Source organism: Saimiri boliviensis, chromosome 4, assembly GCF_048565385.1.
Source record: "Saimiri boliviensis isolate mSaiBol1 chromosome 4, mSaiBol1.pri, whole genome shotgun sequence".
Lineage (NCBI taxonomy): Eukaryota > Metazoa > Chordata > Mammalia > Primates > Cebidae > Saimiri > Saimiri boliviensis.
In genome coordinates, this window is record NC_133452.1 from 97,430,001 (window position 1) to 97,443,008 (window position 13,008).

General features: G+C 49.1%; 1 protein-coding gene across 2 annotated transcripts; it reads left to right on the forward strand.

Moving 5' to 3' along the window:
• Positions 1-1,599: 1,599 nt before the first annotated feature.
• On the forward strand, positions 1,600-12,754 carry LOC101039220 (HLA class II histocompatibility antigen, DP beta 1 chain). Of its 2 annotated transcripts, XM_074397903.1 has the most exons (7): positions 1,600-1,797; positions 6,832-7,095; positions 10,986-11,267; positions 11,800-11,909; positions 12,239-12,264; positions 12,353-12,398; positions 12,562-12,754. In XM_074397903.1, exons 1-7 carry the CDS (start codon positions 1,698-1,700, stop codon positions 12,568-12,570), a joined length of 837 nt encoding a protein of 278 aa, XP_074254004.1. In that variant the 5' UTR covers positions 1,600-1,697; the 3' UTR covers positions 12,571-12,754. The 2 variants fall into 2 exon arrangements, with proteins under 2 accessions (XP_074254004.1, XP_074254003.1); XM_074397902.1 differs by lacking the exon at positions 12,353-12,398.
• Positions 12,755-13,008: the final 254 nt, after the last annotated feature.

Sequence of the window (13,008 nt, forward strand, 5' to 3'; positions counted from 1 at the left end):
GGCAGTTACTAAGAAAACTGAGCTTTTTGGCCAGGCGCGGTGGCACACCCCTGTAATCCTAGCACTTTGGGAGGCCAAGGAGGGTGAATCACCTGAGGTTGGGAGTTCAAGACCGGTCTGACCAACATGGAGAAACCTCATCTCTACTAAAAGAAAAAGAAAAAAAAAAGCCAGGCATAGTGACACATGCCTGTAATCTCAGCTACTCGGGAGGCTGAGGCAGGAGAATCACTTGAACTGGGGGGCAGAGGTTGCAGTGAGCCAACATCACACCATTGCACTCCAGCATAAGCAACAAGAGTGAAACTCCATCTCAAAAAAAAAAGAAAAAAGAAAAAGAAAACTGAGCTTTCCTCCACAATCCTCTCTTGGCCCCTCAATCCTGCTGGACACCTACTACATAATTGTTTAATTCTCTTGCATTTTACATGCTAGCCTACTATTTACATTTTTATATTTATTTAAATAAATGATGCCAATTTGATTATTTTTGAAATTAGAATTGATCCAAAGAAGGACTGAAAAGCAGGTATCTCAGTTTTCCACTTACTTCCAACTTTCCTGCTTAGATCCTTCCTCCTAGACCCCTCCACAGCCCTCCTAGGACACACCTAGAAGGGACTGACATCGTGTCGCCTCCTCATTTTTCAGGGTAGCAATGTTGGAATCTCAATGTGGTCCAACAGGATCACATTTATAAGTATCTAAAGTAAGAAGCAACATTCTTTGAAAGTTTGTAAAAATATTAACTATAAACAAAATAGAATCAGATCCTTTGAAGGAGGTGGGGTTGTTGATAATTTTTTTTCACTTTCTTCCTTATTTACTGATCAATTTATATTCTCTATGGACTTTATTTTTCCAAGGCAATTTCAGACCTGTTGATCTCATTTGATCTTAAGAGCTTTGCTATAAGGCAAGTTATATCATCCCCATATTGAAGGCAAGAAATTGAAATCCAAAAGAGGCAGCGTCCTTAAAGCTGCTTACTTCCATGGTAGGATAGGTGGTGTGTCCATGTTCCCGGTGTAAGGTCCCTAGACTGAGCCCTGCTGACCCTGTTGACAGCCCTATGGAAGAAGCTGGTATCCCCTGCGCATCTCAGGACTCATAGACCTTTGGGAGAAAGTAAGTATGAATGGGTGCTAATTTAAACACACCCTTGGACAAAGGCAAGACAGGCAGACTCAGGCCTCCTTTGAGTTCTGGGATGGGTACTCTAGTCCCTCTAAATGATGTCACTGAATGGCCTTTTACACACGGAGATAGCACTTCTTCCACAATAGACCATGTCCTGTGTGTGTTTGAGGTGTGACAGAACTGGGGAAATGATAATCCCCATAGATGGGCCAGCAGAATATCTGAGATCACCTTCAGAGCAAAGGAAACACATCATCTCCCCAAACCTCATGACATATCTGACTGCTTAAAATGAGTATCACTGTCCTCCATCTGTCATCTTAAGTGCATCACAGGCCTTACATTTTCAGACCTTTCACACTAACCGTCTGCCCGGTGAGTGATGATTCATGCAAAGCTCAGCGTCCATTGGCTCTTTTCTCAGACTCTGTCCAATCCCAGGGTCACAGAAGACTACTTGGGTTCATGGTCTCTAACATTTCAGACAGGAGCTCCCCTTAGTGAGTCCTTCTTTTCCTAGCTGCAACTCTTTTCATTTTGCCACCTTTTCCAGCTCCATGATGGTTCTGCAGGTTTCTGGGGCCCCCCAGACAGTGGCTCTGACGGTGTTACTGATGGTGCTGCTCACACCTGTGGTCCAGGGCAGGGCCACTCCAGGTAAGAGCACAGCTGCCATTCCTGAAGGGTCTGGCTCAGGGAACAATTCCTAGGGGACTTTATCTTTAAGGGATAAGACTCAGACAGGCTGTGGGGGCTCCTGCCCTAAGCCAGTGTCCTCCCTTCCCAGCTAGAGAAAGAGGCTCATCCCCAATAGGGTAGGTTGCTACCCTACAGGCCTATTCTTTCTCCAAAGACATGGGTACAGCAAACAGAGAGAGATGCCCGGTGGTCAGTATGCTTGTCTTTGGGGAAATGGGGCCAACAGGTCCGGGATAACCTTGGATGGACAATGTTTGCAGAGAGAGAAGTTGGCAATTGCAGGCTCCTGGGAGTGTTCACATCTGCTTCCAGCCTGGAGGGTCTCAGGCAGACAGCCCTTAGCTGGAGTGTCCAGTCTCTGAGGATCACTGAGGATTCAGTGCTCATGGATAATGCCTCTCATTCTCCAGGGTGCAGCAGGAGCCTATGCCCCTTGGACAATGAAGGCAAGATGGGAGGGAGGGAAGGGGACAAGTTCTAGCCTCTGAAGGCACTCTCTTTAAAGGTACTTCTCCCAGCCTCCTCAGAACTTGGTTAGAATATTAGCGTGGGTTGAGACTTGTAGGAAGAATGAGATGAGGATGTGTGAGTGCATGAAAGGGATTGCGTGTAGGTTATCACACAGCCAAGGAAGCAGTAACCAAGTGAAGAACCTCTTCATCCCGCTGCCTCCCTGTGGCTAGTGTGATATTATGGCTTCTATGATCCATGTTTTTCTCTCAACATACTCTTATCTTTCTAGTCCAAATTTATACCAACACCCTGAGAGGAAGGACTGCAAAGTAGGTGCCTTAGTTTCCCACTGACTTCCACCTTTCCTGCTTAGATCCTTCCTCCTAGAGCCTCCACACCCCTCCTAGGACACACCTAGAAGGGACTGACATCATGTCACCTCCTCATTTTTCAGGGTAACAATGTTGGAATCTCCTGAGGACAGCCCCTCAAACCCCAAAGCCCCTCACCTATTACCTGGGGTTCGTGGTCTGGGGAGGAGTGGAGGGCTTGCACTTGTAGTCACAGAGGGTGCTGAGAACTGACCAGCAGGACGGCTCAGCCCTGGGAACTGGAGTGGGGTGAGGCTGGGGAGAGGGGAGGCCGGAGCAGCACTGAACAGTCCCCAGCAGGAGGTGAGGGGACGCAGCACCCGCATCCCATAGGCAGAGCTGTCGTGTGGGATGAGAGGCAGTGTTGGGAGCCACCAAGGAAACCCAGAGGTGAGGGAGCAGAGAGTAGAAGGGGGCACGTGATGGTGGGCAGTGAATGGGTAGAGGGGCAAAGGCTGGGTTGAGGTTGGTAGGGAGAATGAAGTGAGGCAGTGCAGCCACGCGACAGGGACTGAGAGTGGGTTACCAGAGCTCCCTACATAGAATGAATGTTCAATCAAAACCTGCTGGAGGGAGAGCTGGAGCCAAAGGGCAGTGGGTAGAGTGGGCAGGGCCGATTCCACCATGCCCTGCATGGTCCCCCAACTCCACACACATCCCCATCCTCAAACAGGGCACAAGAGAAAAGGCCCAAGGAGCCAGGATGTGGCTTAAAGAGGCTGGTGGAGAACAGCTTGGCTAAGACAACGCATAGGGAGCTAGAGGTTTTTAAAATATCCTCTTTTGAGTGAAGAGATGAATTCACTGAGATTGATGGTTTTCAAATTGTGCTCTGGCAACTCAATTATTAAGGGCTCCACAAACAGGATAAAATTTCTTACATACAAAAAAACAAAGGTTTCAAATTACACCATAAAACCCTTCATCACTTATGTCTACTTGGCAGGTAAAATTCCACGTAAAAAGTTAAATGTACATATTAAAAAAAAAAAAAAAAAAAAAACCTAAGACTGGGTAAATTAAAAAAAAAAGAAGTGTTTCAAAGAAAAATTTCAAAATTCTTATTCTTGAGTGAAAAATGTTCTCTTACTGGTGAATGAGGAGGAAAAACAAAGACTAACAAATGAAAATGGGAGGGTCCACACTCAGAGCCGGACAATTGATCACAGAAGGGGGAGTGGGTGGCAGGAAAGGAGGAATCTGGACTCAAGGGGCTGGGGTAGGGGTGCTGGGCCTGGGAGTTTAGGGGGCTGGAGTACAAGGCTCCAAGGGAAGGGGCAGATCTGGATATCTGAGTGAAGACCTGGGATCTGCCTTAGCAATGACAATGGACACGGAAGGTGGACTCCATGGTGCCCCTGAGCCCAGCCCCACCCCTTCTCTACTATCCTCTGCTACCAGCTGTGCAGCTTCTGTGAGGGGTGAGGTTAATAAACTGGAGAAGTTAATTTGCAAAGCATGAGACAGATGCGTGGAACAATCACAGCATCTTAATTTCCCCAGTGTGCCCAAGAACAGAGCAGGCCTGAAAAGACTCAAACAGAAAGGAGCATGCGCCCCATCACCGATACTTCTGTGTAGACACACCTGCCAGACACTGCTCATGCGCTCCCTAGGAAGAACAGCATGTGGGAAAGGCTGCCAAAGTTTTCTGTGTAAAAATTATGTCAATGCTGTCTTCCTCGGCGCTGTCTACAGAATTGGCAGCCATGTCCTCCTCAGCCATGGCCTCCTTCAGACTCCTCATGAAGCCCAAGATTGTCAAAAGGAGGACCAAGAAGTTCATGCAGCACCACTCAGACCGATATGTCAAAATTAAGCATAACTGGCGGAAACCCAGAGGTGTTGACAACAGGATTTGTAGAAGGTTCAAGGGCCAGATCTTGATGCCCAACATTGCTTATGGGAGCAACAACAACAAAAAAAACACCTGCTGCCCAGTGGCTTCCGGAAGTTTCTGGTCCACAACATCAAGGAGCTGGAAGTGCTGCTGATGTGCACCAAATCTCACTGTGCTGAGATCACTCAAAAGGTTCCTCTGAGAACTGCAAAGCATTGTGGAAAGAGCCACCCAGATGGCCATCAGAGTCACCAACCCCAACGCCAGGGTGTAGAGTGAAGAAAATGGGGAGACAGCTCAGGTCCACATTTTGTGTTTAAATAAAACCAAAAAAACTGCCCAAAAAACATTACATCAATGCCTCTAAACCCAAAGGACTCCACCCCCACAGGTCTCTGGTTGTTGTGGTGATTTTCATTGATTAAGATACTTTCCACATCTTTTGACACCAAGTCTTTCTGCAGCCATGTTAGAAAATTATTTTTCAGAAGGGCCGGGCACAGTGGCTGAGGCCTGTAATCCCAGCACTCTGGGAGGCCGAGGCGGGCAGATCATGAGGTCAAGAGATTGAGACCATCTTGGTGAAACACGGTGAAACCCCCATCTCTACTAAAAATACAAAAGTTAGCTGGGCATGAGAGTGCATGCCTGTAATCCCAGCTACTTGGGAGGCTGACACAGAAGAATTGCTTGAACCCAGGAGGCGGAGGTTGCAGTGACCCGAGATCTTGCCACTGCCCTCCAGCCTGGGCAACAGAGTGAGACTCCATCTCAAAAAAAAAAATCAAAAATTAACTTTCAGGCTACAGAATGTTTCTTTTTTCTTTTCTTTTCTTTTCTTTTCTTTTCTTTTTTTTTTTCTGAGACAGTCTTACTCCGTCGCCAGGCTGGAGTGCAGTGGTGCTCTCACTGCGACCTCCGCTTACCGAGTTCAAGTGATTCTTCTGCCTCAGCCTCCTGAGTAGCTGGGACTACAGGCACGTGCCACAATACCCAGCTAATTTTTGTTTACTTATTTATTTATTTTCAGGCGGAGTCTCGCTCTGTCACCAGGCTGGGGTGCAATGGCACGATCTCAGCTCACTGCAACCTCTGCCTCCTGGGTTCAAGCGATTCTCTTACCTCAGCCTCCTGAGTAACTGCAACTACAGAGGCCCACCACCATGCCCATCTACTTTTTTTATTTTAGTAGAGATGGGGTTTCACCATGTTAGCCAGGATGGTCTTGATCTCCTAACTTTGTGATCCCATCCTCCTCAGCCTTCCAAAGTGCTGGGATTACAGGCGTGAGTCACTGCTTGGCCCAGAGTCTTTCTTATACCAAAATTGACGAAAGTTTTAAGACATGTATTTCTACATTTTCTTTTTTTTTTTTTTTTTTTTTTTTTTTTTGTTTTTGTTTTTGTTTTTTTGAGACGGAGTTTCGCTCTTGTTACCCAGGCTGGAGTGCAATGGCACGATCTCGGCTCACCGCAACCTCCGCCTCCTGGGTTCAGGCAATTCTCCTGCCTCAGCCTCCTGAGTAGCTGGGATTACAGGCACGCGCCACCACGCCCAGCTAATGTTTTGTATTTTTAGTAGAGACGGGGTTTCACCATGTTGACCAGGATGGTCTCGATCTCTTGACCTCGTGATCCACCCGCCTCGGCCTCCCAAAGTGCTGGGATTACAGGCTTGAGCCACCGCGCCCGGCCTATTTCTACATTTTCTAAATGCAAAACAACAGGAGCAGATGGAAGAGTTCTCAAGAAAGTGGCAGAGAAGAGAGAGGGCCTAGCTGTGGAAAAGAGAAAGAAGGAAAGGAGGGCTTCCTGGAGGAGGTGGCATTTAAGCCAAGACTCACATCAGGATGGAAATGTCAGGCAGGGAGTTAGGTTAGGGGGAGCAGCTCTGCCCTCCCTGTCCCCAGCTCCTTCCTCCCCTGCTGTTTCTCCCAGGGACCCCATAGGAAACATCTCCCCCTCCTCCTCCAGCCCCCAGCAGAAGGAACTGCCCTCCCCTCAGTGCTGGCCCCTCCCTAGTGATCACTCAGTCCCCGAGCAGTGAGTCTCATTCTTTTCAGTAAATCATCTTGCTGCTGGTGAGGAAACTGAGGCCTGGAGAGGCTCTGCGACCTGCCTAGGACCACAGAACTCGGTAGCAGGAAAACTCCTATTTTAAAATTCAGGTCTGAGTGGGAAGATTTGGGAAGAATCGTTAATATTGAGAGAGAGAGAGAGAGAGAGAGAGAGAGAGAGAGAGAGAGAGACAGAGACAGAGACAGAGACAGAGACAGAGAGAGGATTAGGGGAGAGTGCGCCCCCGCTTCATGGCCGCCCCTCCCCGCAGAGAATTACGTGCTCCAGGTACGGGACGAATGCTACGCGTTTAACGGGACACAGCGCTTCCTGCGGAGAGACATCTACAACAAGGAGGAGGACGTTCGCTTCGACAGCGACGTGGGGGAGTTCCGGGCGGTGACGGAGCTGGGGCGGCCTGACGCGGAGTACTGGAACAGCCAGAAGGACTTCCTGGAGCAGATGCGGGCCGCGGCGGACACGGTGTGCAGGCACAACTACGAGCTGGACGAGGCCGTGACCCTGCAGCGCCGAGGTAAGTGGCGGCTTTGAGCCAGGGGTCCCAGGACAGCCACAGGGGCTGGGCCCAGGGCTGGGTGGCAGCCAGGCCAGCCTAAGGGACGTTAGTGCTAGGCAGCAAGGGGACTTTGGGCTGGGGATTCATGGGGAGAACCCATCTGGAGCGTGTCAGGGGAGCGAGCACGGGGACCTGGACCAGGCTGAACATGGAGTGAGGATGACGGGCTCAGAGAGACCCTCGGGACACTATCACACCTGGCAGCTGACTGCATGTGGGGTGAGGGAAGGAGGCCACAGGAGAGCCTGCAGGGGTGTGGTGTGGAGATGGAGGTGGAGATGGCACAGCAGGCCGCGCAGAGAAGACACCTGCAGAGAGACGGAGGGTTTGAGGTGCTTCAGGGGCCAGGCGGATGGTCTGACGGGCAGATAGAGAGACGGGTCTGCAGCCAGGGAGGGGCCTGGGCTACATGAGACCACACAGGGAGAGGGGACCCAGGGGGAAGGGCAAAGGACTGGATCCTGGGAACTGGACAGTTGTGATTTGGCCAAGAGAGAAAGGCCTGTGAAGAAGACAAGAAAACGAAGTGCCGTGTGAGGGCAGGCCCGCGGAGTAGAGTCCCGGAAGCTGAGGGGAGGGGCCTCAGCAGCACTGGGGAGAGCCGTGCCGGTGACTTGGGAAGGTCAGAAAACTGAAGATGGAAAGTGGGTTTGGAAACCAGGGTCACCTGGGAGAGCAGGTGGGCTACAGCGGTGGGAGCTGGGATGGGAGGGAGTGAATGAGGCTGAGTGTGGCGCATCCTCCTCGGGGCTGAGATGGATTTTACTTGTCTTGGGTTCCCCGTGGCTGGCACAGGGCAGTGTCTGAGCTCATTCGTCCTTTCCTTCAGGAAGTCTGGGTGTAAAAGATGGAGAGAGGTGAGGTGTGGGCAGTAAGAGGATTTCTCAAGGATGGGCCAGGGGAGGCTTGGCGCTGGGGCATCCTCCTGTGAACACGTGGGGTGGGGAGCCTGCTGCACCAACCTGAGGGACCTGGGGGAGTAGCGTCAGGGGATGGGGGTGAGCCCTGGACCTTTGTCCTGGAGACAGAAATAAATGAAGGGAGGGGGAGGAGGCTAGGGAAATCCCAACTTTGATCCCCTTTTTTTCTGGCAAGTGGAAGGAAGTTCACCTGCTAGGAGGGAGAAGGTGGGCACATTGGGTGGGGAGAGTGACATGGGTTTAGGAAAGTTGCTGAGGTAATGGTTGAGAGAGGTGTGCAAATAAAAGTAATGCAAAAACTGTTACTGAGACTTTGTAGAGGCACAAATCAGCGACATGGCAGCATTTTTTTCATGGTAATCAGCTGCCAGACTGCAGAGCCCTGCTGCCAGCCTAAGAAGTGTGGGTGTCTCCTCAGGGCTCACAGGTCCCCAACCTCACTGCTCGGAAGACTCCTAGAGATCCTCTGTGATGCACAGATGCCCAGACTCACTGCCCTAAGACTCAGATTTCCCTGGGTGGGGAGGTCTGGGTATCTCTGTTTGTAATCAGCTCCCTAGATGTTCCCATATAGCCAAATAAGTATTGTCAGAACACTGAAGATTTTTGAAAAATGAAAAACAGAAGGGTAGAGCTGTGTCTTCAGAAGACTACTGAGGGTGTTGGGTAGAGGAGGGACCAGAGGCAGGGAGATGAGGCAGGAAACTGCTGTTATTGTCAGAGAAATTGCAATGAAGGCATGAATTAGAACAGGGAACACACAGAGGCAGGGGAGAGGTGGGAACGGGGGAGGAAAGGCGTTGTGACAATTGCAGTGTGGATGCCCACCCAAATCTAGAAGTAATTGAGCAAATGTTTCTGGGCATTAGAGAAGGCAACTAGAACAAACAGGAATCCTTGCCCTGGTGAAATGATTTGAACTGGGTCAGAAATGAGGCCTTTGGGTATCAGGCCTTAGCTCCAGCGCCCCCTGGAGGTCTCTGATGTGCTCCAGGCTGACTGGCTCCTGTCAAAGAATATTGAGCAAGATGCTTCTCATGGAATGTTCTGGGACCTTAAAACAGACACCCAAGTATTCCCCCTGATTTCATGGCTCCCAGGAGCTCTATGGGGAAGAAATTGTACGTAATTCACAACTGAGATTTAGACATAGGTTGAAGAGTCTAGCGGACGTTGAGTTTACAGAGGTAATTGAAGTAGTGAGACACGGGTGTCTCTGAAATAAACTCACATTGAGGGAAGAAGAGGCTGGGAACATGGATCAGTCTGTAAACAAGGCAAAAATACCACAGGGAGTAAGGGTGTGGGTCAGTTCAAGACGGCACTTTTACCTGGCCCAGCCCCATGTCAGGGTGTGTGTGTTCTCCAGGAAGTAGAAAGGAAAGAGCTGAGTGTGGAGACATAGAAGACTAACTGGAGACATTCCTCTGAATGAGCTGTTCTCTAGGAGCAGTTGGCCCTTTTCTGTGTTTGTTTTTTGCTTTTGTGTTTGTGTTTGTTTTCGAGACAAGTTCTGGCTCTGTCTCCCAGGCTGGAGGGCTGTGATGCAATCATGGCTCACTGCAGCCTCAACCTCCTGGGCTCAAGTGATCCTCCTGCCTCAGCCTCCCATGTAGTTAGAACTACAGATACATGTACCACCATGTCCAGCTAATTTCTGTTTCTTTTTGGAGATGGGATCTCACTATATTGCTGAGACTGGTCTCAAACCCCTGGGCTCAAGTGATTCTCACCGCTCAGGCTCCCAAAGTGCTAAGATTACAGGCAGGACCACCAGGCCTGGCCTTTCCTGCCTTCTGAGGAGGAAAAAGGTACTGGTGGCAGAGATCCAAAAAAAAGTTGCCGGCGGCAGTGCGGAAATTTACCTGGGAATGAGCTGGGGCACAAATACAGAGATGCAGAGGGCGGCAACACCTGGCTATCTGTGAGACCTTCACGGGACCTAAAGACACAGCTCAGAGGAGGCACTTGGAAAAGGACGGATTTCTACCGCTCAAGCATGTAGGGGCTCAGGATATTGTGTGAATATGAAGATTCTGAGTTTTTATAGGTGAGGTCAAAAAATACATAGGTTATTTGCAGAATAAGACACACCTAGCCCTCTTCATTTTCTTTGTATTTTCATGAAATAAAGTAATTAGATTAATAGGCCACCATAATGCCATTGTCTGTATATCTTCATTTCAAGATATTATTTGGGTAAATTTTGCACCCTTTGTATCAAGAGAGAACTTTGAAAGATAGATAGTTTCACAGTTGATTGAATATTATTTGACCAAATTGCTTTTAGTTAAAATTTCTCCTGAATGTGCTAGAGTGCTACCTCTGTATCCCTGCCATTCCCCTATGTACTTATTATTTTATTCAAGATCATGCATGCTGTACATGAAGGTCTATTTCTGTCTTTTCAGTGCTACCCTTACCCACTAGGCTAATCACACTATTCCTATTTTTGACATCTGGGAATCAATTACATCGTGACCATGCCTAACAAATAATAATCTGGTCAGATGCAGTGTCTCATCCCTGTAATCCCAGCACTTTGGGAGACTGACTGAGCGGATCACTTGAGGTCAGGAGTTGGAGACCAGCCTGGCCAACATAGTGAAACCCTGTCACTACCAAAAATACAAAAAATTAGCCGTATGTGGTGGCAGGCACCTATAATCCCAGCCACTTGGGAGGCTGAAGCAGGAGAATTGCTTGAACACAGGAGGTGGAGAACCTGAACCCCTCTTTCAACCTCAGCCCTCAGGTGAGTGAGGAAAGAGCTAATATTGTGCCACTGCACTCTAGACTGTGACAGAGTGAGACTTTGTCACAAAGAAGAAAGAAAAAGAGAAAGAGAGGAAAGAAAGAAAGAAAGAGGAAAGAAGGAAGGAAGGAAGATCTCAAATGCGATTTCATTATTTTTCTTCCCCATCGTAGTCCAGCCTAAGGTGAACGTCTCCCCATCCAAGAAGGGGCCCTTGCAGCACCACAACCTGCTTGTCTGCCACGTGACAGATTTCTACCCAGGCAGCATTGAAGTCCGCTGGTTCCTGAATGGACAGGAGGAAACAGCTGGGGTCGTGTCCACCAACCTGATCCGTAATGGAGACTGGACCTTCCAGATCCTGGTGATGCTGGAAATGACCCCCCAGCAGGGAGATGTCTACACCTGCCAAGTGGAGCATCCCAGTCTGGACAGTCCTGTCACCGTGGAGTGGAGTGAGTTACTGTCTGATGACTCTCTAGACCCTGCCTTTGAAAAGCAGAGACTCTCTGGCTCTGGGGTCCACTCATTTTGTCTTCCGTGTCTATACCCTGGGGCCATGTCTGACCCCATTTTCTTCTACACCAGCTCCCGAGCATAGCTTTAAGCTGGGGCAATGGAGACTTCCTGACCCTGGCCTAGGGGGTCCTGAGGATGCATAGTTCTCCCCCTTGTCAGAGAATCTAAGGACACAGACACCTTCCTGAACTGACCTCGCCCATGGGAACAATTCTCCTCCTTCAGCATTTTAGCCTATTGTGTCATTTTGAGAGGCAACTTCCAGAATCAGCATTTGCCACCTTATTGAGGTCACACCCTATGTTCCAGATATGAAGGTGGCTCTTTCTGAATTTCCTCTTATGCAAGGTTTCTCCCCCTCACTGTCCTTGTCTCGATATTCTGCATCAGGCTCCAGAATCTCAGGCAGGACGTGAGTAGGGGTGCAGCTGGGGAAGGTGACACTGAACCTGGGTCTGTCCTTCCCAGAGGCACAGTCTGATTCTGCCCGGAGTAAGATGCTGACGGGAGCTGGGAGCTTCATGCTGGGGCTCCTCATCTGTGGAGTGGGCATCTTCATGCACAGGAAGAGCAAAAAAGGTGAGAACGCCTGCAAGGTGAGCAGGACTTACCTTCCCCTGCCATATTCACACTTATTCCATGGTGAGGGGTTCAGATAGAAAAGAAATGTCAGAAAGCTCTAGAGGCCACTGAAGTCAGACAATCAGGGAACAAACATGACCTATAGGTAGAGAGATATCCCAGGCTGGGGTCTTAATGCAGCCAGATGCATGAGGTCCCAGGTACTCAGGCTCCTGCGGGGCATCCATTGAGTGATGGGCAATGGGAGTTGGTGGGATAGAAACGTTTCTTTAATTATCTGAGGTGGTTTCAATGGCTGAATACATAACCTTTCCTCTTTCATTTCAGTTCAACGAGGATCTGCATAAACAGGTAATATTCCTGCTTTGATTTCCTTGCGGGGTGGGTTGCAGGAGGATATGAGTCTTTTCTGTGCATTGTGACATTGAGTCTCCTCTAGGAAGAGAATCTCAGGCCTGAACCCCTCTTTCAATCTCAGCCCTCAGGTGAGTGGGGAAAGAACATTGCGTGGCTCCATTCCTGAAGGAAGCAAAGATCAACTGTGTTCTCTATCAGACTGAGACTCAGCCTCTCACCATAATTTTTCTCTCCTGGGATTTAAAGGAAGGAGGCCAGCAACCTGGAGTAATTTTTCCTTCATCCCCACAGGGTTCCTGACCTCACCGAAAAGACTAATTTCGTTAGCCCCAGCTGCTGCTTCCGGGACAGACACCCAGCTCCCCAAGAGGACGCTGCTGCCAAGAACTTGCTCTGAAGGCAGTTTCTGTCATTCTGCTCTTTGATTCAACATGCGGTTTCTCTCACTGAATTCTTCTTAGAGCCATAAATAATCAAAACCCAACATGAGTGTTTGTTTTCTTTCAAAAATAGGCACCAAATCTTCTCTCATCACTTTTGTCTGAAGGTTTTAGTAAACAGTAGGAGTTAATAAAGAAGTTCATTTTGGTTTACATATAAGAAAGAAGAAAACCATGAAAATGGGGATAGGTTAACTATTGCATAATGTGGCCTGTTACACGTGGCACTCTTCTGAATTTACTGTATTTCAGTGAGCTGACCCCAAATCAAATTTAGTGCCTTCCTCCATTTAGGTCT

What these genes read in the sequence shown, in the direction of transcription:
- LOC101039220 (XM_074397902.1), top strand. Translation starts at nt 1,698, where the DNA reads ATGATGGTTCTGCAGGTTTCTGGGGCCCCCCAGACAGTGGCTCTGACG. An exon ending in CCAGGGCAGGGCCACTCCAG is followed by an intron (nt 1,798 to 6,831) that starts GTAAGAGCACAG and finishes CCCTCCCCGCAG; the next exon opens with AGAATTACGTGCTCCAGGTA. An exon ending in TGCACAGGAAGAGCAAAAAA is followed by an intron (nt 11,910 to 12,238) that starts GGTGAGAACGCC and finishes CTCTTTCATTTC; the next exon opens with AGTTCAACGAGGATCTGCAT.